Source organism: Vigna unguiculata, chromosome 3 (assembly GCF_037176805.1).
Source record: "Vigna unguiculata cultivar grain cowpea cultivar isolate G323 ecotype 2 chromosome 3, ASM3717680v1, whole genome shotgun sequence".
Taxonomy (NCBI): Eukaryota; Viridiplantae; Streptophyta; class Magnoliopsida; order Fabales; family Fabaceae; genus Vigna; species Vigna unguiculata.
Genome location: NC_140794.1, coordinates 40,907,727 through 40,934,891, shown reverse-complemented (window position 1 = coordinate 40,934,891; position 27,165 = coordinate 40,907,727). Strand labels below are relative to the sequence as shown.

At 32.2% G+C, this 27,165-nt stretch overlaps 3 protein-coding genes across 8 annotated transcripts; 1 reads left to right on the top strand and 2 right to left on the bottom strand.

Moving 5' to 3' along the window:
• Positions 1-5,061: 5,061 nt before the first annotated feature.
• LOC114175948 (beta-mannosyltransferase-like protein) lies at positions 5,062-10,034 on the top strand. 2 transcript variants are annotated; one of them, XM_028060805.2, is made up of 3 exons: positions 5,062-5,305; positions 5,973-6,171; positions 9,638-10,034. In XM_028060805.2, exons 2-3 carry the CDS (start codon positions 5,992-5,994, stop codon positions 9,809-9,811), a joined length of 354 nt encoding a protein of 117 aa, XP_027916606.1. In that variant the 5' UTR covers positions 5,062-5,305; positions 5,973-5,991; the 3' UTR covers positions 9,812-10,034. The 2 variants fall into 2 exon arrangements, with proteins under 2 accessions (XP_027916606.1, XP_027916607.1); XM_028060806.2 differs by lacking the exon at positions 5,062-5,305 and adding an exon at positions 5,313-5,511.
• Positions 10,035-11,308: 1,274 nt separating this feature from the next.
• Positions 11,309-12,819, bottom strand: LOC114178490 (P-loop containing nucleoside triphosphate hydrolases superfamily protein). Its single transcript, XM_028064425.1, has 4 exons — positions 12,631-12,819; positions 12,500-12,542; positions 12,071-12,150; positions 11,309-11,972 (listed from the first exon to the last, which is right to left on the bottom strand). Exons 1-4 carry the CDS (start codon positions 12,644-12,646, stop codon positions 11,530-11,532), a joined length of 582 nt encoding a protein of 193 aa, XP_027920226.1. The 5' UTR covers positions 12,647-12,819; the 3' UTR covers positions 11,309-11,529.
• A 1,573-nt stretch (positions 12,820-14,392) lies between these two features.
• LOC114178491 (aspartyl/glutamyl-tRNA (Asn/Gln) amidotransferase subunit B) lies at positions 14,393-16,808 on the bottom strand. Of its 5 annotated transcripts, none has more exons than XM_028064426.2 (3): positions 16,604-16,778; positions 16,229-16,278; positions 14,393-14,852 (listed from the first exon to the last, which is right to left on the bottom strand). In XM_028064426.2, exon 3 carries the CDS (start codon positions 14,839-14,841, stop codon positions 14,587-14,589), a length of 255 nt encoding a protein of 84 aa, XP_027920227.1. In that variant the 5' UTR covers positions 14,842-14,852; positions 16,229-16,278; positions 16,604-16,778; the 3' UTR covers positions 14,393-14,586. The 5 variants fall into 5 exon arrangements, 3 of the variants coding, with proteins under 3 accessions (XP_027920227.1, XP_027920228.1, XP_085527205.1); XM_028064427.2 differs by having other exon boundaries at positions 16,608-16,778; XR_003603329.2 differs by lacking the exon at positions 16,229-16,278 and having other exon boundaries at positions 16,604-16,808.
• Between the last annotated feature and the right edge of the window lie 10,357 nt (positions 16,809-27,165).

Here is a 27,165-nt window from a genome sequence, read left to right as displayed (position 1 = left end):
TTATTTTAAAACACATTATCTCTTTAGAAACCACTTTTTTAGAGCTCTCTGACTTCTCTATAAAAGTTCTGTCTTTTCGGTTGTCTGATTGAAGAACCGAGACCGTATGATTGATCCTCTCAGTGAGCTCTTCAATTTGGATCGATCTCTGTTCGTGTAAGTTAAGTTTTTGCTATCTTTTTGGTTTTTTCTATTTTCTATTGCATGTAAGCCCTCTTTCGCTGGCATGTGTCGTTTTATTTATCAATATGAGTCTTTGCTGATCAATGATCATAATGATATGTCCTGATCATTCTTGCGATGTTTCTATGTGTAGATAAAGCATCCTGTGGAGTTAGAGACGTTTGACGTTTATAGAATTGTTTAAGCAGGATACCAGGTAAGGGAAACTAATGTCTATTATGTCTCACAAACCTGTTAGGAATGTTATTATATGATTATTCTGTAATTGACTGATGTGTTTGATTTGTGAATTGAGTTGTGATGTTTGAAAACGATAAATGCTTAGGTTTTATATGTTGTTTGAGAATAATCGTATGCTATGGGTGCGATGAATGCAATTGGTGTGAATAATTTCATAGCATTAATGTTTGATACTCGAATGGTCTTTGGTGGAGGTTTTGAAGTTGTATGGACTGGTTGAATAAGTATAATTTTGCTTAAATAAGTTTTTGTAGAATTATGCAGATTTGCTTACTCGTTGGGGGAGCCTACTCGTTGGGCGAATGAGTTGATCTGCAAAATTATACAGAACACTAATCTGCAGAATTATGCATATTCGCATACTCGCTGGGCGAGTGCTACTCACTGGGCTAGCACGAGCCAGTGGCTGGGCTAGTGCTACTCGCTGGGCGAATTTCCAAGTTAGGAACTTCTAGACCCGTACCAGTGGCTGGGTAAGTGGTACTAGCTGGGCGAGTGGTACTGTAACATCCTTAATGAATATTACTAATTTTTAATAAATAAAATTCCAATTAAAATAAATATCGCATTGATTATAACGATTTCCCAAAAACGCGAGAAATTTAAAACCATAACTGGTACCATACATAGTCCGAATGTACAATATCGCTAAATAGAAATGTTATTAAAATTCATCATAAAAATATTTACATCAAAATCGAAACAATAAATTTCCTTTCAAAATCTCAAGTAGCCCATGCTCTCCGTCTTTAAGCATCTCCTGGCTCACCTGTCACATCATCTGCTCCCGGATAACAAATTATCCGGTCATCGCCAAACACACACAGATAGGATGAGCTATGCACAATAACAATATAAACAGATATATGAAGTAAATATGTTTCCCAACCCAAAAATACATAATTAAAATCCTCATACTTTCCAAATCACCCAACCCTGACCTCATAGTCCTTCATGAGTCATATGTATGAACTAGTCTTGGGACTTCCCTGTGCTCCCACGAAACTAACTCATTCGTGGTCCAACCCTATGAGCCTATCCTGCTCATAGTCCTGCCCTACAAACTCCTTGCCCGTAGTAAAAACATCCAAGTCTCATAACTTGGACCCTGGCATGCACACAATCACCATATTATGGACTCCTCGCCCAATAGTAGCCGACGAGAACATCACAGTTCCCTGCCCATCGTGCGCCCGACACATGCAATCACCATACTAAGGACTCCTCGCCCATTAGTAGCCGACGGGAACTCAACCATTCCATGCCCATCATGTGTCCAACCACCGAGCACATCTCAGACCCCTATTGGACTTAGTCCTTCAAGCCCAAACACCACCCACATGCATATACATCCTATCCTTAGCATAAAACAACCAAAACGCACTCACAAGCACATGTAAAACATAGCAACTCGCATCAACTTGCTTAAGCCAGGGACACCCGCCCAAGCTAAGCCTTTAGCCTCGCTTAGGCTAGCTCACCTCGCCTGAGCAAGTTTAAAACAGTGAGCACAACACGTTATCTCGCTTAGGCGAGATCCCCTCGCCTAGACGAGATCATCCCTCGCCCAAACATTCAAATCAGTCTCGCCTGAGCTACGAATCACCCAAAAGCATCACACAGGACCACGATATCTCGCTTAGGCGAGGTCGTCTCGCCTGAGCGAGACCAGACTCGCTCAACACACTAAACTCCTCGCCTGAACGAGAAGTCGCACTCAACATGAGCACCCTTCCTTACGATCTCGCTTAGGCAAGCCACTCTCCATTCGCCTAGGCGAGAAACGCAGCACATGGCCAAAAACGAGGTTCTGCAAAAACCACATTTACCTTACCCAAAACCCTCATTGTTGACACCCAAACATGCAAGACTCTCCAGAAACATCAATTTACCCCAAAATTCCCAATCACATAACCAGATTTAGTAAAAATAAAGCTTAAGTTTTGTCTACTAAGGTTTGAACTTGTGACCTTCCACTCATAAGACCAAAGCACAACCATTATGCCGATTCTCATTTGGTGATATACACAGTTCAACATAAGTTTACATTACAATCTCCATACTCTTACATATTATTAAAAATCAATCATAAAATAACAACATATAATTGACATACATAGGACTCAAACCCAAGTCCTCTCACAAAATCAAAGTACTCTCAACCACATGAGCTAGCACTTTTCCACGTCACATTAAACAACAATTAATGCCATAAAGGCGCTTTCTACCCGTATTTATTAATTAATTAAATATTTAATTAATTAATTTTCACGGTCTTATAGGTACTAGCTGGGCGAGAATGGGCCAGTGGCTGGGTGAGTGCTACTAGTTGGACGAGTGAGTCAGAACCTGAAACTTGTATTTTTGAGTTAAATTGGGTGGTATTTTAGTTATCATAGAAGCTTTGTAATTATTATGAATGATGAGTATATGGTGTGAGATTGTTTATATGAGACTGAGTTGAGATTGGTTGATGCTAACCCAAGGAGGATTAGTAGTGATTGTGGTAGTGTATGCATTGAGGTAGGGATTGTCTTGGCAGTTATTCTGACCCTCTAATAACCATCCATTCAAATTCTCAAGTAGAGAGGAATGGGGTATGTGGTAAGAGGAGCAGGAGGTCGTAGCCTAGGGATTTTTCCTTGACCATAGGTGTTAACAAACTTACCTTGTATGTGGTAGAGTTTTCACTCTTAATCTGTCGCTCTATAGAGCATGAGATGCCACTACAAGTGCAGAACTGACTAGATCCGACCGCAATGCATGTATCCGGATTAGTTGAGTCGTAGTTTATAAATATATGTATATGGATATTTGTTTGTCTGTAGTTGTTAGATATATTAATTTTATATGGTTTAATAAAATTCTTTAAAAGTCATTAGCTTACCCTTCTTCTGTGTTTCTGTCTTGTGTTGTATGTTTTCCTTTTGCGATGATCACCCATTCAGTGGGAGCAGTGGTGGTTGCAGTTTCAGAGGCACCTGTGGAGGTTGAGGAGCCATATTTTAGGTCGGAAGGAGGTCTCAGTGGGGATTTGTTGTAAGTGGTTAGCTTGTGTTTAGAGTTAGAAATGTTTGGTATGTATAATTGATATATTTATATAGTCCGATCATTTGTAAGACTGTATTAATATACTTTATACATTTGTTTATTTGTTTTGAACACTAAGGTGAAATATCCTATTTTATTAGTTTTAAGCTGTTAAAATTGGAATGTTACACATACATAAAAGTACAAAAATTACAACAATTCTGACAGACAGGTAAGGTAGTCCCTTTCTTACCCTTTAGTGTTATTTGGAGGAACATTGATTTTTTTTTTCTCTACAAATTAACTTAATGGTATTTGCATGTGTCGTTAACTAACATCTCATCATAGATTTAACTGACTTTACTAATATATTCTTTTGATCAATATTGTTTTAATTCAGTGTCTAGATGAGTACAGTAGAAAATATTTATGTAAGTTATTATGAAAGTTAGTTCATATTTTTACTAGCAACTTGTTTTCCAATAATAACAACTTAGTTCTACTTTTTGTAATTAAGATAAGAGAATATTTTATATAACTTTACTTAATTATTTAACTTATTTATATTTATTTATGAAACTTTAAAAAACTACGAAAGAAATTTCAAATTTAATAGAGCATAATTTCATAAATCAATATTTATTTTCTCTTTTGAATTAAAGCTTGTAATGCTTTTATATTTTGACTAAATTGAATGTTATGTCTTGTATAAGTAAACCTTTATTACTTGGTTGGACAGTCATTTCCAAAGCTTATACTTTCAACAACTTACTGATAAATGTTCTACCTTTTTATACATTTGACGTTTAATTTTTTTTTTCCAGAGCCACTAGAGTTTGGTTCCTAATAGAAGCCATAATGTCATGTCTTGTTCATCTAATAGAAAGATAGATCCTTCTTCCACGATAAAAGAATGAAGAAGTTATACATGTCAGATCGGCACAAATGCAACACAAAATAATATTTTTTAAAAAATATAAAAATGAATGAATCGAGTATATAAATGAATGAAAATTTTAATTTATAAGTTGATTTTAATAAATTTGAAGTCTATTTCTTAATATAGTATCAGAATATAGTCTATAATTTATCTTAATGAAATTATTGTTTGTTGAATCTATTATTGTTTGTTGAATCTATTGTTTCATTTATTATTGGACTGTTATGAATCAGCCATTAATGTTTAATTTCACATCTGAGATCTGAGATGTATATATATCTACATGAGGAGAGATATATTGAAAATCTCACATCAGGATTAAAGATAAAATTAAATTAAAGTATATAAGTGAATGTAAATCTCAATTTATAAATCAATTTTATATGATTGAATTTAATTTAAAATCTACTTAAAAAATTTGAAATTCAAATTCAAATGAACATGAGAAAATTTTCTAAGACATAGGTAAATCTATTTTCTAATGATCATTTTGATTGTTGTAGCATATTCTTGACAACATTCCAGAGACTGAGATCACAGTGCCACAAATTTCCAATACTCACATCTCGGCCTTCGGGAAAATAGAGCCATTAGCCAAAATAATAATCGAGAAAAAAAAGAAGCAAATAATGTATGGGCCGAAATAAAAGAACCAAAAGTGGGGCATAGCATGGGCCAACGAAAGGAAGTCCTTCCCCTCATTATTCAAACAGAAGTTTAAGACCCAAAATGTGTTTTCAACTTGGTTCACGCATTCCTTGTACACTCGCGTGTGGTTTCATCTCACAGTGCTGAATTGAAATGTGAAGAAGGCTTCACACTCGTAACAGAAAACGAAACCCAAGGAGCATATGTCAGACTTATGTGAGAGAATAATATATCAATATCATCTCCAAAGACGACGTCGTTGAGGTACGCCTTCTAAATTCTCATTCTTTTGCTATAATCCAATGATTATGGCTTCCCTTTCGATTGTAGATACTTTCACAATCACTTCTTCAAGCCTTAATTTGAACCCAACTGAATTTCTGGAACTCCAAATTATATAGGAAGTTCTTTTTTTTACCCTTGCGATTCTCGCATAATAACAGGGTCCCAGGGTATAAAATAGCAAAGAGGTGTGTTTGTTGTACGTAACATTGTTTTCGGTTTGTTTTGTTTTTCTGTCAAGTATTCTGTTGAGGAAATGTTATTAGGTTATTTCTTTTAAAGAACATTGTAAAATCTTGAGAGATGCATAACGTTTTTTTTTCTGTTACTTGTTCTTTACTCTATGAATTTTTACTTTTTACATGATATGAAACTGCGTTTTCATTCGGAGCCTTCATTCAAAAGCCTAAATTTGAAATTCAGTGCAATAGAAATTCTATGCAAACCTTTTCTGTGAGCTTAAAATGAAAAACAAATGTTTAGTTTGGATTAATTTTAAGGAATTGATTGTTATGTGGGCTTTTACACTTTTTCATGAAGGTAAAAAAAAAATCTTTGAAAAATGAGCTAAACTAACGTGTAAGCGAATTCCATTATGAAACTGGGTAATTGGTTATAGAAATATTATTTTGGATTTGTGTGCTCTCAGATAGGGGTTTCAGCACAAGATGTCTCTCCGAATAAAGGCAGTGGTAGATAAGTTTGTCCAGGAGTTGCAGGAAGCGTTGGATGCTGATATTCAGGATAGGATCATGAAGGATAGAGAGATGCAAAGTTACATAGAAGAGCGTGAACGTGAGGTTGCGGAACGTGAGGCTGCTTGGAAGGCTGATCTTTCTCGTCGTGAGGTATCTACTAATTACCCATTTCTCTCATATTTGTAATCTTTTTAATTTTTCTTACTTTAATGTGCTCCCTCCTAATGGGATAAGACTGTTGCTATTGTAATAAAGGTTGTGATGTTTGAGAGTCCATGTGCGTGTTGATTTTTCTGTGTAAAGGTCTCAAACACACTTTCTTTTCAAAGATACAATGTGTTACTTCTCAGTAATTGAAGCTTTGGAACGTGAGCCAACTAAATGCAACATATCCAAATACTCTCTCTCTTTGTTAATCACGTAGCTTCTCAAATTCTGAACTGTAAAATTGATCGTTATGTTCTTCTAAAAGATAATATTGAAAAGACCTATTAACAAAATACTCTTTCAACACATCAATAATTTAACATTTTAACTTCATAATAAAGCAAAATAGAAAATCACAATGATAAAGTTTCATAATACATTAGTACTAAATAAGATCAAACTACATAAACGATCAAATCATATATAACTTTATATAAACTCGACTTATTAAAGTGATAACATTTTAAAAGGGAGTTAGTTTCTTCAAATAATTTGAGTTTCCAGTAAAACGTTTTCTGGGGCCAATGAGGGCAAAATTTCAAACTCACTTCTTGATTTCAGAGTTTTCTCGAGTTTGTTTTTTAATGAATAATTCACTCATTTTACCTGTCTGGAATTGTAAGAGTTTACTTAAAAGTTTGACAACCATGGTTGTAATGTGCATTCTACATTACCTTTCACATAGACTCTGAATAACATCATACCATTTTTGAGAAAGTGAAATTTAAGTCTAACTTAAACTCACAACTTATTTCTAAAGTGATTTCTAAGAAGAGATTTGTACTCACTTATTTACTATAATTTGGTTTTATATCTAATCTATGTAGGCTCTTTAACACACTCCCACATGCCGAGATCTGAACATCTCAGGCGTGAGATTAAACTTGAGTAGGATAGGCTCTAAACAACTTTAATACTGCCTTAAGAAAGTGGAATTCAAGTCTAACTCAACATCACAAAATTGGTTCAGTAAGGTGAGGTTTCCACCATAATTTGGCTATATTTCTAATCCATGTGGGATATCCAACATATACATGATGAATAACTATAGACTTCCTCTCAACTTTTGTTTTTGGTTCAAGTGAGGACTGACTACAAAGGTGGGCATTGGAGTAAGTCCAGAGGGGCATGGGAAGGGGATGAACTGCATTACAGGGTTTGAACCCATAGTATGTGTCCTACAGCCTGACCTGTGTCATTGGGACACTCCCATAGCTATGCTTCTGTTAATTTTTACATATAAGAATTGTCTTTGTTATGCAAACATCTGAGAAAGTTGAACCCAAATTATTTTGTTACTGTTGCTGCAAGACTCTAGTAGTACTTTGCACAATAATCAATAAAAGATGCCAATGATTGTAAAATACTGTTTATGGTTGATCAGATGAAGTGAAAGAATACTGTTGTTCCTAATTTAGTTTTATTGATAAAACTCTGATTACCTTCCTTTTATCAGCTGAGCATGGAAATGGCTGTGCATGAATTATGGCTTATATTTTTAGGTAGGTAGTTCTCAATGTCTAAAAATAAACAAAAAATATGGAAATGTTAACTGTGTTCTACACTTCTACTGGGCATGGAAATGGCTTTGCATGAATTATGGCTTAAATTACTAGGTAGTTCTCAATTCGTCTAAAAGTACATAATTTTTTAAACAAGTCGTTCTTAGATTTTTGTCTCAGTAGTAGTTCCCTTTCCTAAATTTTCTGCTAGGCCCCTCTGGTATTTTTATGCAAGATCTGTGATAGCAATGTGGCAATGCCAATTTCACTTGACTTTTGACAGAAATCCTATTATGTGACATATGACCTACATTTAATCACGATGTAGCATTTCATTTTATTTTCCTAATTTCTAAATTGTGAGCTTGCGGTACACCAGTGAATATCTCATCTCTTCTTTTGGTGAATAATTGACAAAGTGAAATGCAGTAGATTAATTTGAAGTTGATGATACATTGATATTGATGCAATTTCAGTGAACTGCTTCTGAAATTGAAGAAAGGAAGCAAACTGGCCTTTAGACACTTGAAATTATACAAGGAAGTGATTTTTTATCTAAAACAATGTGAGGTTGATTATTTTGAGTATTTTGTACCAGATACATTGATATTGACAAATTTTAGTCAAATGCTTCTGAAACTGAAGAAAGAAAGCAAAGTGGCTTTTAATCATGTTTACGGAGAAATTATTCTTTATGTATCACAATCTGAATAAATGAAGCTTTCCAACCCCCAAATTTCTGTGTTTGACACATAATGAACCCCTTAATAGGAGTTATGACTCAATTAATAGAAATGATTCTTTATGTATCACAATCTGAATAAATGAAGCTTTCCAACCCCCAAATTTCTGTGTTTGACACATAACGAACCCCTTATTAGGAGTTATGACTCAATTAATATTTTGGAACAATTCTAAATATAAACAACAATCCCTAAAACTTTAAGCTAGAGATAACAAATATAACTAAAACTTTTGCTTCATGGTTGCAAGAAGCAGACTAAATATATAGTGTAAGAATTTCAAAAAAGGGTTAAGCAGTAACTTAAGTAGCTGACTTGTAAGGTCTTATATACTATTATTTGACTTCATCTCTAGTCCATATGAGATCTTTAACACATCCCTCACATCAAAGAATGAACATTTCCAGTGAAAAATTAAATATTTGTGGGTGAGTCCTATAACAGATGACATAACAAGCTCGGGAGAACTTTGATACCATCTTATGAGTCTTTTAACAGATGACATAACAAGCTCGGCATGACTTTGATACCATCTTAGAAAGTGGGGATATAAATAACTCAGTCTCATAAAATTGGTTTGTAAAATGAGATTTGCAGTCCATTTAACCTTACTTTTAGTCAATGTGATCCTCAATAATCATCTGAAATCTGAATCATGTTCTTCATATTAGATCTGAAGTTGAAATTCCTTTGCCCTAGGAGTCTACCTTTGGCATATTGTTTTAGTGATTGTTGTTCTTGCCATCAATTCATCAGATGACACCAGAGAAGCCCCTCTGCAAAATGTTTCTTCCTTAGACTTGAGCGTTATATTTTCAGGCATTTCTACTCTACACCACACTTCTTTTTACGTCTTTAATGACTGATAACATGTTTCAGACACGTTCCTGGGACCTAGTTTATGTTTTGTGAAGATATAATGTGCTACATCATTCAGTGGCCTATTTTACGTTTTGTGAAGATGTGTGCTACATTATTCGTCAAGCATAAATATTGTTTCATTTGGGAATATGAAACAAAAAAGATTGAAATTGACCGAACAATCTAACAATATTTCTATTTACCAAAAAAAATATCCATTGTATGAAATTTCCATTTATGACCCTGCAATTAAAGAACAAAAAATCAGACATCTTCACTGTCCTCAATTTTTGAATGTTCCAGGCTGAGATTGCCCGACAAGAAGCAAGGCTGAAGATGGAGAGAGACAATCTGGAGAAAGAGAAAAGTGTTTTGATGGGAACTGCGTCAAATCAAGATAACCAAGATGGAGCTCTTGAAATTACTGTAAGTGGTGAAAAATACCGTTGCCTCAGATTTGCCAAGGCGAAAAAATAAGGCTTTGCTGCGGTGACAAAAAGGAAATCTATGATCTTCATTTCTGTACCTCCCCTGAAAGAGGACTAGTGCTGCCGAGGAGCCCACACGAAAAGCCAACCTGAATTTATGCACCTCTAGGAACATTTATTGAAATCAAACTGTTCAGTGGTGGTTTACAATTCCTGTTGTGATAGTGTTTTATGACTTGCTCAATTATTTTATTGATTTTTTCTTGTGATGATGTTGATGCTTTGTTTTGCTGAAAATACAATTTTGGCTTTATAATTAATTCTCAGAGGATTGTACGCGAGGAGATATCAGTCTGAAGTATCTATTGAGAAAAAATGACAATCAGCCAAGATGGTTTTGACAGCAGAGTGCATGGTTTCTGGGTCATGAAAAGGAGTGCAGAAGAGCAAAAAAAAGGCCCTAATGCATATTTTGATGGTGAGAAAGAAATTGAGTACCAAAGAAAATAAACGAAGGGAATACAAAAGAAAAGAAAAAAGAGTGAAAAATAAAATTGTTTAGATGATTTGAAAAAGAATAAAAATGAGTAAAAAGAAAGATGATTTTATTTGTTATTAATAATTTGTGTTATTATTTATATATATATATAAAATCTTTTGTTTACCCCTACTTTCAGCACAAATTCATGTCCTTGCACCCCCTGCTAACAATAAATAGGCTAAAGCAAAGTAAACAAAGGTTAAAGGACATTATTAAAAAGATTCCATAATTAATTTGCGTGTCACCTATAGGGGCAACAGGCTAGTTTTGTTTTATTAATTAATTAATTGTAGTTACCACCCATTCAAATGTTGTGCAGAAAAGTCTTGTGTGAAGCAGGCTACAACATTTTTTTTCATTGAAAAAAACCGGGGAAAATAGGTAGGATTTTTGCACTTTGGGGGCCCATTGCCGATCAAGTTATAACTTCAAAGATGAAAAAAAAGAGAGTAAAAGATAGAATAAGTTGAACATTTTTAACTAGATACAAACAATTTTTTCCTTCACTTTTACAGGAACTTTTTGTTTACTTTTTTCCAAAGCCTAAAGTACTCACAGTTAAGTTTTTTTTTTTTCTGTGGAGAATCACAATGGCTGCCCAACTTATGTTTTACTAAAGTCACCTTTGGAACAAGTTGCAGATAATTTAAGGTAAGCCTGGTAACGAGACAACATAGTTAATGATTGTCTTGTCACTCTCATGCGCATGCTATGGATTCTTTCCTATACCAAATTCTCAGGCAACATGGCAGCACAAAAATCAGTCAAGTCAGTTTTCTTTTTCCAGATGTCAACCATGGTCGACACTCCTCACCAAATTTCAATATTAATTATTATCCAGTCTGGCCAATCTTGAAATTCAATACATCCGATTCATTCTTGCGAAGACGAACAAAACCAAATTCTGATTCAAATTATTCTGTGTTTTAGTTTGTACAGTCACCACATCATTAAAGTTTAATTAAAGGATAACAAGAAAACAAATCCAATTGCAAAACTAGGATCTGTTTAAACTGGGAATTTTCTTATATTCGATATATGGTGAAAAACAAATAGAATAGCATCAACCAATAAGAATATCATATGTACAGCTTAGCCCTTTTTTCTCTATAGCCTATCCTGCTCTAAACCATTCTCTTTCCCCTTTTCTTCAGCCATAATCAAATTCCTCCTTTTATTTGTACAAACTATAGTTGAAACCATGAAATTATTAGAGATTCATTTTATCAATGAAACTCAATACAATCACGATGGAAACAGCCCTGAAAGTGGAGCATGTTTAGAATGGTGTTGACAATGGCTTGAGGTGTCAAAGTAGCATCAACTTTAAGTATTCCTTCGCAGTCATCAATCTTTAGCAAATCTAACTGAGATTGCAGAAGTGATGCAGGCATATAATGTTTTCCTTCTGCAGCTCTGGCACTAACTCGAACACTCAGCACTTCAGCAGGAGCATCCAACAAAATGAATTTAACAGGACTTGCATAAGTCCCCCATTTATAAGCAGGGTAACCTGATCTAAGCATTTCTCTATATTGATTCTTCAAAGCAGAACAACCAAGAATCAGACCCTTTTCATTATCCAAGTATTCATTTATGACATCACGTAGTGCTTCAAGCCATGGCATCCTGTCTTCATCTGTGAGTGGGATTCCCTTTCTCATCTTTTCTGTTGTATTGGAAGAAATGAGATGAAAACAAAACAAAATGAGAAAAGAAATGAGAAAACAGATAGAAACAGTCCTTGTGCGTAAACCACACACACACCTTTGTTTAATTCAGAGTGAAAATCATCAGCATCAAGATACTTATACTGTATTTCTTTCTCCAGCCTCCGACCTATTGTTCTGTAAACACATAACCAATAAAAAGTGTTAACCAATCACTAGCAACAGAAATATTCAACAATGATCATCTCTTTCTATAAGTTTGTATACATAAACACTTTCATGCCTTCTGATTGATGCTGTCTTTCACATTCTAATGTCAATTTATTTCTGATCCCCAAAGATTTATAACAAAAAACAGAGAAAAAAAAAGAATGTTCAGTGATTCTCGGGAAAACAAATATACGAAAACATCAAACAGATTGAAAATTAGTAAAAAATTTTAATGTAATCCAAAAATGAAAACTGAATATGAAAACAGCACCACCATAACAACAAAATGTGTAAAAAAGAAAAAGAAGAAGCTTACGTCTTTCCAGCGCCACTGACACCCATGATAACGATAACTGCACCTGTTTTGCATCCCAGATATGAATTCAGTCTGTGCAAATAAGAAAGCAAAAACATTGAACAAGAGAAAAAAAAATGGTGAATCGTTACCATCTTTTGAAGCCATATTGATCTATCTGGGATTGGTAATGAGAGATACGAAAAAATTGTTGAGAGGTTATGTGTATATGAAACAATTGAGACGTGAAAAACAGAGCGAAAGTGCAAGACTTATATATGCAGGAAGGTAATTTGTGATGAAGGTCGCAATCACATTGAATTCTGAGCAGAGTCACCTCACGCGGTTTGAACTAAATGGTAATAATATAAAAAATAATAATAAAAATGTAACGTGTTAGAATTTGGAATGTTGTATGTGTTGTTGAAGTAAGATGTGGAGAGTGAGTAGGATCCGAGTCATTGCATTGGGACGTCTCAATCCAAAGCACCTGCAACTTACTCTTTTCAAACTCGGTTGCCTCTGATTGTGACAACAACCAAAATCAAACTTCTAATTTTCTTTATTTCTCTTATACTTTTTTTAGTAACAAAAATTACAGATATAGAATAAAAATTTAATTTTACTATTTTTTTATATTTTATTAACAATTAATGTCTTTAGTTTAATTTTTAGTAATTATCATCCGTTTATGGGAAATAATGTTTGTAACGTTCCGAAATAATTATTATTTGATAAAAAAATGAAATTATTTATTTTTATAATAAAATTTGTTTAGAAAGAACATATAAGTGAATAATTTTTAGATATCGTTACGAATCATAAAATTTGATGACATTGAACTATGATAACTAAGTACTTTGAGGTCATTTTAGACAAATTTATCGAGATCATTTCGGACTTAACATGGGTAATAAATATATGTTTATACTCATTATTTTTTAGAGGGTGAAGTCATTCTAACTCTTCTAAACTCATGTAGAGAATGAAATTTAGGTGACAAGAGTTGAAGGAGATTCCTATAACAGGATTAGTAATTAAGGGAACACCATGTTGACCATGCTGACAATGTTATAGTGAGTTAACCTTATCATGAAAGAATAATTTTAGAATTGGTAAATTTGGTCCGATCGTGATATTGTACTGCCAGGTTACATGACAAGTGCAAGACTTCATAAATATTCAACTAAATGCATAAATATTTTAGAATTGAGTCTAGGTCATGTTAGTGTCTTAATGAATAGTAGTTGTGATTGAATGATATTATGTTATATACTAGATGGATGAATTAATATGTTGTTTGAGCATATAAATGATTAAAATTTCATTAGTTTACCCTAAGTATTGTATTGTGTTGTGATTTTTATTTTGATTTTAAATTAAAAAAGTAAGTTAACGAATCATTGAACCAACCTGTCTCGATTTATCTTTACTCGTCAATTAGAGAGATGAGACGGGCCAAAGCGGTTTCATCTTAATGTAACATTGAATAGCACATGATTTCTTACACCATTTAATGAAACCTTTCTTGAGTAGTTGAGTAGCACACGATAAGTTCAAGGGAGATCACTCAATTAATTGTTTTCGATCTTACCAATTGGAACGATGAGTACATATTTCACTTTTGATTAATGCTACATATACAAGACGTGCGTATTGTTTGTATCGTTTAATTGTATTTGGTTTTATTTTATTTTGCTCTTATCTAAGAAATTTGATGGGTGCATGAAAAAATTTGATGGGTGCAGGAAGAAACAACCCAAATCCTATCCTTGCAATTCATTTGCAAAATTTTAAGAACTCGGTCAGAGAAGAGAATGTTCATATCATTACATGGCTATTACAAATGTTGATAAACTTCCTAATGTGACAAATCACATTGCCAGCACACATGATATTAAGAACAATAGAACATGATCGAACAAAAAATTCTATTGTATAAAATATAGCATGTTTCAGTTGTGATCAACACTAGTGTTTCGGAATACAACCATCTACAATAACAAAAACAACATGTCTACCATTTTTCTTGCTAACTGAACAATTTAATATTATCTTAATGCAGCTATAAAGTCACGCTAATTGTCTATATGTTATACAGAATTCGTCTACTTGAACAAATGGGCAAGATCAGGATCATCCAAATCCACATCCAACCATCCATTTAACTTCATATATTCTACATAATGATCTGGCGGCTGCACTGGGCGAGCACGTTTGGGAGTAAAGCTGTGAATTCTTGCAAGGTCTTTGGCAAGCCATTTAACATATGTCTGGTCCACTGGAGGAACAATTTTAAGTAATATTATGTCATTCTTTTCTTGCTTCTCCGGTTTGTCTCCCCTGACAAATTTGTTTCCCATGACAAATTAACCTGAATGAAGATTTTTGAAAAATATGAGTTGCACAAGGTATTTGAGTGTAACTAGCTGAGGTGATGTATACTGCAGTTATTAAACACTGAAATCGACATGTTTAGTTAGCATGTGCTCATAAATAAAGCTTGTGAAGAGCAGAAGCAGCAAGCAGCACTAAAATTTCTTTGGTCCTGTTTTGAATGAATTGTTTCGGTCAAGTACATACAGGAAACGTGCTTATCATAAAAGCATTAATGTTAAAAGCTACTTCTCAACAAGTTGTTTTGGGCTTGGATGTACTCTTGCATGAGTACGTAAATGATAAGTTCTGCTAGGAGATTTTTTAACAAAAGCTTCTCTTTGATGAAATTACTAAAAGGTGCATATTTGAAATTACAGTATCAAATGCAGAAAAGTTAATAACCACAAATTTAATAATTTTACAAAGTTTAGGAAACATACAACAACATAGAACATCCAAAATTATCGCAAATTGGTTTATGAAAGACATGGTAATGAAGAAACACATGAGAGTGCATTGCCTCAACCGTGGAAGTTGATCTCTATAGTTATAAACATAGTTGATACAGAGTGACCTTGTATGGACAGTGTCAACCATGCATAAAATGTTAAAACCAACTATTCCTCTCCTTGACCCAACAATTGAATCTGTCTGCTGGAAAAAATTCTCATACAGTTTAATATCGCAGTCAATAAGCCCACTAACCAGTTTCAGTAACAATACTGTAGCTTCTGGTTCCAAAGTCATTACATACAACTCGTATTGTAACTGACACCTTCAACTACCTCTCGTTGCTAAACTGAGCAACAAGCATTAACCACACAGTCTATAAATCAAGGGAACAGTTTCTTGGCTTACATATTTATGCTGCTTTTTTCATCTCCAAGGCAACACTACCAGGACTTTTGGTTTTACAAAAGAAGTTAGTATAATGTAGATAACTTTTTTTACATAACATATCATGATTCTCAGACAAAATTTTCCTAGTTTCTTTCGTTCTGTTTCAACTCCCCCAACTCAAAAATCAACAGAGGCAACTACTTTATATTATTAGTGAACACTTTCTTCAAAAACAACTTGTCAACATAGGTTCCACTATTCACCATTAAAATGTTTTTGAACTGAAGGTTGGCATAAAAAGAAAATTAGTCTACCATAAGCATTTACATCAGAAATAAACAAAACTGGTTTGAGTATTAGCCATTTCTAAGGGTGGCAGGTGGCATGAGATAACTCATAGTACTCTCACGCACATTAGTGATTTCTTGAATGTGGAATCAAGGTTATAACTTATAATCCTCGTCTTTTCCTCCTAATAAATCATTAATATGAAAAAGACGGGAAAAAATTATGCCTAATGCAACGTCTCACAATTACTCAGAAGACAGAACAGAGGTTCAAAAGCTCGCTCCCATAAACTCCTATAGCAAGAACAAAAATAATAATGAGTGAGACAGAATCATAATTATACTTTTTGGAAAAACCCAAATCCAAGTCCTAACCTAAGTCCCTCTTTCTAAAAACACAGAATAGTTCAATTCCAACCAAATAGCAATATGGTAATTCATAACCCCACAATCACAAAATGCAAAAAATATGCGTAGCAAGCCACACAACGAATTTAACAATTGAAAACAAATAAATGAATGAAATAAAGATAAAACTAAAATTACAAACACTAACATTCTCAGAAGCAGTAATCAAATTGGAAACTTAGCAAGAAAAGTTAATCGCATTGGAACATACCTACCTTCGCAGATGGTTCGACGATAACTGGTTCCGAATTATACAGTTGATTCAGAGATGGATAATATAACGACGAAAATGGCTCATCTGCGCCACAAGTTCACTGGTACCATTATTTTCCTGCGATTTATTAAATAGTTTTCAATTCTGTATATTTCTTTCCCTTCATTTTATTTGTTTTATCAACAAACGGTGGAAATATAGGTCCAACAGTCGACGTTCCTTACATTAATAAAAGTAGACATCTTTTATATTTATTAAATAATTGCATGCTTTCTTAATTTTCTTTTGGATTAAATATTTTTTTTTCTTTTAACTTGTAGTCAAATTAAGAAATAGTTTCCTTTAAAATTTTGAGATAATTTATTCTTTCACTACAAATTTTTCACTATAAAAATTTTGTAAATTTAATTATTTTAATAATTTTATTAAATTTATTTGATATAATATATATATATATATATATATATATATATATATATATATATATATATATAATATGATAATATTTGAATTATGTATATCATTATAATATATGAATTATATATGAATTTGAAACATCAACCACTCGTAACAAAATTTACTTTTAAATAATTAAATTTATACACTTTTAAACATAAAAGATTAAATTTGTTTAAAATTTTAAAAATAAACTAACTTTTATTTTTACTTAAGATCAAAAGATAAAAATATATTTAATTTTTTATTTTATCCATGATTAATTTCACATTCTCATTTCATTTATTTAAAAAGATTAGTAAATAAAGAAAAAAAATAACTCTTCGTCAAGAACACCTGCTCATAACATTAAAGATAAATAAAACAAAAATATGAAAAACATTACATAAACTTTATTGATTGTTATACTTTATATCATGCATAAATGATACCATCAATACTTTTCCTCTTTTTCAAATTTAAAATAGTTTTCATTTTTATTTCTTTTTGTTCCGTCTGAACATTACCAATAAAATTAAAGTTAATTAATTATTCTTTGTCTTTTATTTTGTTCATGTCAAGTTAGTTTTTAAATTTTCTTAATTTTAATTTAATTTTAAATTTTAAAAAATTGATACAATTTAATAATTTTTGTTAAATTTCTTAAAACAGTTTTTATTAAAATTGAAGCGTCAGTAAATATAATTTGTTTTGTTAATGTAACTAAGACTAAAAACATACCGATAACCAACATTTTTTAATAAATAAAATAATTTTTAAAATAATTTTCATTTGTTATTAAGATTTTTATTTCGTATAATTTTTATTCTAATAATTTAACGCGGGTAGTATTGTTTGTCTTCTTTTTTGTTCATTTTGTTCCGTGTGAATGTTTCAACTAAAATTAAAGTTAACTAATTATTCTTTGTTTCACATTTCATTCATATAAAGTTAGTTTTTAAAACTTTTTAGTCTTAATGTAGTTTTAAATGTTGAAACATTGAAACAATTTAATAACTTTTGATAAATTTTTTAAAATAGATTAAATTTTTTTTTATCAAAATTGAAGCATTAACAAATATGGTTTGCTTTATTGGTGTTGAATAACCAACTTGACATTTTAGAAATAGATTAAAATTAAAATTTTCTCTTTAATTTTCTTTTTCTTGAACTTCATAATTTTTAATTGCAACCCTATTATTTCTAAAATGATTATTTTATGTTTTGTAAAAGTAAGTTTTGAATTATCTGTTCTGAAATTTTTCTAAAATAAAATTTTCGGATTTTTCTGATATAAATGTTAGAACATAATTTTTAAAGTAGAATTTTCAAAATATGTCTTTTTGAAGCACATAAAATACATTTTAGAACATAGTTTTTTGGAATATAATTTCTATAATAAAATTTTCAAAACATTTGTCATATTTTCCTAAACAAACTTTTTAGAACAAGCTTTTCATAACATATTTATTTTATGTGTTTAGAAACGACCTTTCTAAAACCAACTTTCTATGACATATATGATAATATCTTAAATAAGCTCTTCAGAACGAGTTTCTTCTAATTTTTTTTCTTCTTTTTCCTCGTCTTCTCAAAAAGTGTAATAGACAATGAACATGCAACAATAATAATGACAGTGGAATGACATTATGACAGCAGTGAGGAGGGATAAATTTTATCTTTTTCTATTATTATGGAGGTACAATTAATAATAATAGAGTGCATGAAGAAAAAAGCTCAACTTCATTCTCTTAGCCCAATTCCCTTTTCCATTTGGGTCTTTCTTCCTACACCCCTATATTTTTTCCTGAACCTTCATATTTCTACCCTTGATTAGAAAATATTACAAACCCTGATATTTCTCCCTTCTCTCAATTATCAGTTCCCCACAAACAACTTCACAAATGCATATGCGTTGGGTAATAATCTTATAACAATTCTCAGTTCCTACACCTATAGGCATGACATTTTCTCTTAATATTGAAAGAAAATTTTCAAAGGAGCTTCTTCTTAAAGTTTCCCAATAGACATTGTTCATCTAAATTCATCGCTTTTGGGCAAAAATTGATTTTCCCATAAGTTTGACCAAAGAAGACAAACAAATTCACCCTTGCTTTTGCGTTTTTGGAGTCTCTCGCTGCACTTCTCTTTGTTCCATTTCTCCACCGTAACTTCAATGCATACTTTATAAATTTATATCATAAAGTATATAATTCACAAAGTAAATTTGTATAACAGATTGTGCAATTCAAAATTTAAGTTGTGTTTTAGATTGATTATTTAATTGTATAAGTTGGAATGTAATTTGTATTACAAATTATATTTTAAATTTGCATTACAAATCATGCAATCTCAAATGTAATTTTTCATTCTGAATTATCTTATAAATTTATATTACGAATTGGACGATCTAGAATATAATTTTGTATTATAAATTATATAACTTGAAATGTTTATAGTTTTACAATCAAAATTATAATTACAAGATGGGTATAATTAGAATTTAACAAAGTATGAAGATGCCCGAATAAATTTCCTTTTTATTTTACTTTGGCCCATAATTAATAACCCAAGATTATATGAGAGGGTCAGGGTTTTTCTAAGTGCACTTCATGTGATACTGTATAATAAATTTAAAAATATATTTTAAAATAAATAATCTATAATATTTTTTAATTACAAAAATCAAAATTATTTAAATTTATTTTAAATATATTTTTAAAATATTAAAAATTCAAAATGAGTTAAATTAAATAGAAAAAATATAAGAAAAATAATATACAAGAAAATGACTCATAAATATATTATTTTAATATTTTATATATTTTTATCTCTTACGTTCAATAATTTTAATAAATATTATAAATAATTTATCGACAAATGTTAGTTTTTAGTTTTTGTTAACGGGAAGTTGAATCCACAAGTTCTTCCACTCTTGTCCATAATCTTTTCCCTATGTTCCCTTATATCTAACAACTAAACACCTTACCACTCCTCTCCTTTTTCTTCTCCTTTGCATAACAAAGAGAGTGAGAATTGAAACACCTTAACATGAGGCAATAATTCTTTGTGATGTATTCTTAACTCTTTGTGAATTTCATTATTCAATATAATTCTTTTCCATTACTCTGGTATTATATGGTTGTTTTAACTGCATGATAATTATTGATCGCATATTTGTAGGTCTGCAATTATTGAACATGATATTGCATCTAGATATAGAGTACATCATTGGTCATTCATAACATTAGAATTTTGATCATTAATGCAAACTTATAATAAAAATTTCTAAGACATTAGAGTTTTTATTATTCAAGTTTAGATTTGTCGCTGAAACATTATGACTTGTTATATAAGGTGTGAATGCTAGAGTAGAAATTAGAATAAGGGGCAGATTATAGAAGTGTTATAGGGGGGCCATGTCCCTCCCAAATTTTTAATTTTTTCTTTTAAATATATGTTAATAAATTTTTTAGATAGATTTTTATTCTTTTACAAAATATAATATTTAATGTTAATAAATAATAAAATATAAAATTAAATATAATAAGAATAATAAATTTTATGAAGATATTTTTTGTTGTTTTTTTTATCGTTTTTTAAGTTTTTCACATATTGTATTCATCTTCTACTCTTGCATATCTCCTTTTATTTATTTTTAAAAGAATAGAAAGTTTGATACAAATTCATTATCTGGATTTTCATTTTTCATATGGCTCTCCCATTATTTATGATAACAAGATAAAAAGTAACCCTCTCTTGTTTATTGATAATAAAGTATAAATATTAGTTTGATATTTAGTACTTTTGTTGTCATTTCATGAGTTTTTTGTATATTTATTTTTTTAATTAATATAGAAAGAAAAGTTATGTCCTATATGATTTTTCATAACCACTTCTTAAATGTGACTTGATTATCATATATTTTTCTTTTAGTAATTACGTCTCTCAATTTTCGGATAAATTATTTTTTAGTCTTAATTTTTTTAAATAGGTATATTGATGAAAAATAAAATAATTGATTCATTTCTTTTAAACATGATACTAAAAATCCAATTGTTGAATTAAATAAACATTTTTTAATATTCAAATAACTATAGGTGGAAAGTTTCATATTAATTCTTTGGAACTTATTCAAGGCAAATGTTCTCAAATATGAAAATATCCAGTAAAAGAGATTCATATCAAATACAACTTAAACATACAAAGAAATTTCAATACTAAATTATACATATTTTTGTTATATTTATATTAGTGACAATGATTAAATATATACATTTTGAGTATATTATTTTGACCCCTCCAACACTTTTGATCAAAATTCGCCACTGATTAGAATAATATTGTTGGTGTTTTTTCTTTGAATTGAATCATGAAACTCAATCCCAGTGAAGCCTTCATCATATATTTTTGCACACCATATGTTTGATAAAAATATAAAAATACAAAAAGAGTTTTATTTTTGTTTTTGTGAGATTTATTGTCTAATTGAGTTATAAATTGCAAGAGTTGCCAAGTGTTTCACAAGTCTCTTAAGAAACAATACTTGGATGTTTCACTTTATTACTTGTACGATTTGGTACACTTGTCAATCCGTAACACTTTCTTATCTTCTCCATTCTCACCTCATTCTTCATCTTGCTTTTTCTATTCCACCATATGTGTAACACCCCATTTAATTTAAAATGCAAAATTAAAGGAAACATCACACAAAGATAACAATGTAGCGTAGTCTTGGGGTCCTTAACCCAACCCCTACAAACCGGACACACCACGATGCCAAAGGACAACTAAATAAAATTCTGACAAAAGAGAAAGGGTAGCAAGGTGTAAAACGATACGTGGGCCATAGCCCTAACGAAAATCATGAAGGAAAGAAATATAAAATCCAGCCCAGATGGCTAAGCAGCGGAATCGTCATTTCCTTGTTGACCGCGGGAACCTCGCCCATCTGCTCCCATCAATTAAATTGATGATCATCGCAAGAAAGAATAGCCACATACAAGACAATCATACAACAAACAGGGTAAGCTAGAGCCAACAACATTCTCATCATACAGTCAAATATATATTCACCATTCAATACTCATACAACAACCAAGCATGTTATGACTTTCAATCAATACACTATGACGCGACTCGACTCATCCGGATACGTATAACCTGGTCGGATTCGGCGGATGCTTGCACTTATGGTGGATACCTCTGCTCACCCCCGAGCTGCTCACCCCCGAGCTATGTGTTACAAGTGTTACAATAAATCAAATTTCCCTCACCACAAGGTTAGCCCTTAATGAATTTTGGGCCTCCTACTATTCTCACCACAAGAGTCACTCCGCTCTAAGTGAGACTAACTGACTCCTTAGAGTGTCAGGATGCAACCTTAACTTGAATCCTTACCTAGTCATACAGATGGGGCACCACCATGGACACCCACTAACAGGGGCCATGGAATTACGTCCCGACCACTGAAGCGCGACCCTGGGAATCTCACCTAGAGATCCCAAGGACTTACGCACTGACACGGACCCAACAGTCATAAATCAACAATAGGAGAATACCAATCATGCTCATAATCCCATGTTCAACCTCTGAAAAATAACATCTCATTCGTATCACATGTTGAATCCACACCATTGATCATCGCCACCCCATGAGTATAGGGCCTCATCTCATATCAATATCATGTCCCACAAATACCAACTCACTCATTTATTTCACATGCCGAACTTCCCAATAACCATCATACCATTCAAGAATTATGTCACACATACATGGCAATCCATCCTAATTACATATATATATATATATATATATATATATATATATATATATATATATATATATACATAGGTCTCAACGTAACAAGCATACCCAAGCAATTACCACTCATCCAAGGGCAACCAAGCAACCAAACCACATACTGTCTCGCTTAGCCCTTCGCTCAGGCTGAAGGGCCTCGCTCAGGCTGAAGGGCCTCGCTCAGGCGAGACAGTCTCGCTCAGGCGAGTCCCCCTCCGCCTAGGCGAGGGCTCGAAACAGGAAATAGGAACCACTGTGGGATCTCGCTTAGGCGAGATCCCTCTCGCCTGGGCGAGTGGTTCGTTCGCTCAAAAAATAAAGAGCAGGTCGCCTGGGCGACCTTTCGCGAAAAGGGTTTGGGCGAGCCTCCGCCAGACTCGCCTAGGCGAGATCACCAGTTCTCGTCCTAGTCTCACCTGCAACAGATCCATCATTCAGGCCAACAAATCACACAAACATTTCGCAAGCTCAAGAACGGCAGAAAACAAACAACTTAAACTCAACCCTAACTTTTCGTACCTGGAAAAAGGGCTAACAGAACTTCGACACGGGACCTCGGAGCACAGCAGCTCTAGTGATGGACTTGCAGAACTGGCGGAATAGCAGAACAGTGGGAAGAACGAAATTAGTTCGAACTCTAGACGGTGAAATACGAATAACAGCTTTAGGAAGTAAATACAGTAGGTTTAGGATCACTTACGTGAAGTAGAAATCACTACTTGAGCTTTTGGGCGGACTGGTTCGAGGTGGGAAACAAACCCTAGTAGAGCTCTAGCGGTACAGTGGAGAGGAAGGCGACTGCGAATCTTAGAATGAAGAAAGTGTGAGCGTTAGGGCAGCCTGGACTCAGCTTTAACCTTTGGGCCAGCTCTTAGGCCCATCAGATTTGGGGCAGCCCCTTTACGTAAGGCAGAAAAAAAAGAACAGGGCCTTACAATATGAGCTTGAAACGTTATTGTCCTTCTCTTCTCCGTAACAACCAAGGCCAACGTAGATGCTTGCAGCCACGAGCACGACTTTGAGCCTACTTTCTTCTTGTTCCCGAGTTCAAAATTGGGATTCACTCATGAAAAGTTTGTGAGGCTTTGCCGCTCGCCACTGCATCATTCGTCGAAGTTGTCGTTGATGACCTCATTTTCTTTCTCCGACGCGAATTGCAACAGGGTTTCCTTGTTTTCTTTATCACCTTGCATGAGCACCACCCAACTGCGGTGTTTTCTTCTATCGATTGAATTAAGAGTGCATTGGCGGAACTTGGAAAAAAATCTAGAGGGTGCCAAATTAAATTTGTATATATAAATTATTTTTTTGATTAAAAAAAATCTCCATTTCCTGTATTTAAACCATTTTGACATTGTGATTCACACTTTTTAATTACTAATTCATTGAATTTATGTAACATGGATATTCTAATATCTATTCCAATTCAAGATTATTCAACTAATTCATTACGTGCAACAATATTCGTAATGCAACCTAAAATACATTCATAAAATTTTACAAATTTTATCATATGCAGTGACCAAAAACACAGAATCCCTAGATTTTATAATTTGGAATTTGGAGAAAATATAATTAGAGTTGATGCCAATTTCATAAATGAATCCCTAAAATTATAATTAAGGTTCATACTAATTTGGGAGAAATATCGTAATGGGAGAATCATAATCTATTTATTAACCAATGTCCATCAAATTAACTTTTATTTTATCTTTATTTTATTTTTTAAATAATAAAAATATAATATATATATATATATAACTTTATATAATAATATATAAATATAATTTTAAAATATATATAAAAATAAAATTAAAAAACTGTGGCTCCCCTTCGTCATATGCAAGGTCCTCCCTTGTAAGAGTGCTTGCTCAAGCACAACGACAACCACAAATACCACTAATGCAACCACTCTTCCTTTCCTCAAGTGCTCAATCTTCTTCTCCTCCTTCTTAATCAGTTTTGGTTTTTTGGTTTGGTTGCTTTGGTTACCAAGTGTTGTGATTGAGTTGTTGGAATAAACTTTATGATTTTGTATGCAATCTTATTTTGTACACAAACTATGTTACAATAATCTTTCTAATCTATATTTATTATCAGTAAAAGACAAACAATCATTGCATCAAATTATCAATATCTTTTGTGTTCTAAAACATACCCGTCTCCATTTTGGTATTAACTAAAGTTTGTAGTAGAATACTCTTTTGGTGCAATTCTTAGCCAAATTACTAAATTCCTCAATAGGACTTGATATTCTTCTACTATAGGGAGACAGAGAGACATATGTTTCTAATTTGGTATCTTGGGGACCATGATCATCCTTTTGATTTTAAACCTATTTAGGATTAACATTAACCCCTTACACACCAAATATGCTTCCTACTTATTTAAGCTCATATCAGTTTCACCTAGTAGTCTAAATACCTACTAAAATTAGATCACTTTTATTGAGCCTAACTAGATGTAAATAACTAATATAAATGCTTTAAATAATATGTATAGCCCACATTAAAAAATAAAATTTCTAACAATTGAGTGCTTCTCTGTTGACATGTATTTTGTTTTTTGTTGAGATTGGTATTAACTAAAGGTTGTACCGAAATAGTCTTTTGGTGCAATGATCTTCCTCAGCCAAATTACTAAATTCCTTAATAGGACTTGATATTCTTTTGAGGAGAAAAAGAGACATATGTTTCTAATTTGGCATATCATGATCATCCTTTTGATTTTAATCCGGTTAGCGTCTCCATTAACCCCTTACGGGCCAAAATTTGTTTCCACTTATTTAAGCCCATATCAGTTTCACCACTGGTAGTCTAAAGACCTGTTAAAATTAGATTAGTTCTATTCAGTCCAACTAAATGTAAATAAGTAGTATAAATAATATGCATAGCCCACACTAAAAATAAAATTTCTAACAATTGAGTGCTTCTATGTTGGCATTTACTATGTTTTCTATTGAGATTGGAAGTGATGAATAAGATGCATGTAGGATGTGTGTTTCATATGTGTGATGGGTTAATTTGTGTGTGTGGCGTTTGGCATATGAATTGGGGAAGATGGAATGAGTGTTGGGCGTGTTGATGGTGATTGTAATAAAGAAATTGGATGATGAAAATGGGTTGATTGAGAGGTTGAAAAGGAAGAGTTGTGGTGTTTTCAGAATTTGGAGAGTGAAGGTGGAGTGGCTTGGAGGATGAATGGAGGTGTTTGGAACGTTGGAAATGTTTTCGCTGTATGCGTGAAGTGTATAAATGAAGGTGAATATGATAATTGGTGCTATGTGTTTTTGTGATAATTGTGTGAATGGTGGAAGATGAAGGTGGTGGTGGTATAAGGGTTGGCGGTGGAGTGTGGTGTATGGTAGTGATGGGAGGTGGAGATGGAAATTTGTGATATTGAATTTTTGTCTTGAACACATCTATAAAAGTTCAATTAAAAATAGTATCATGTGTTAAAAAATGATGGTTATCCTGTTTGACACATAAAAATATGCGTAAACATCACATTAGGTAAATAATATATTTTTTAAATATAAGGAACCAGATCAAATTTTGAAATAGAGATTAAAACTAAAATTAGAGTATAGTTTACAGATAAAAATAATAATCAACCAATAAATATTAAAGAGTTTGATAAAAAAAATTTTAAAAACTAAAATTTTTGAAAGATAAAAAATAAGTTAAAATATATGAAATTTATTAAATTAAAAAAATGTCAAGGAAGGAAAGACAAAAACTACAAGAGACAAGTATAACAAGATCAAAGGCAAATGATTTTCATTTTTTTAATCAACTTTAACTTTTTTGGGTTAAATTTGCTTTTTATCTTTAATAAAATGATCATATTTTACAATTTTTCCCCTAAATTGTTTGAACCTTTTCGTCCTATAATAATCATTTTATTTTATTATTAGTTTCTAAAAGGGCCATTCATATAATTTTATTTTATTGTTCAAAATACCATCTAAATTTTTAGATATAAAAAACAGAATATAAAATTTATTAAGAAAGAAAAAATTAAAAATAAAATCTAACAATTTATTATAGAGAAGAAACATATTTAAGCCCTAACTTGTTATTATATTTTAAGCTTTTTACACTTTGACCTCTAAACTTTTCATATATGTATAATGTATTGTAGCCTTTATATTCTCTTCTTTTCTACTTTTGCCCAGTATTTTTCTCCTTTTAGTATTTTATATCGGTAACAACTCCTTAAACATTTTAATATTTACAAAAACACTCAAACGTTTTTAAATAATTTTATAGGAGCAAACAAGTATTACAAAAGTAAAAAAAACATTAGAAATCTCATGAACT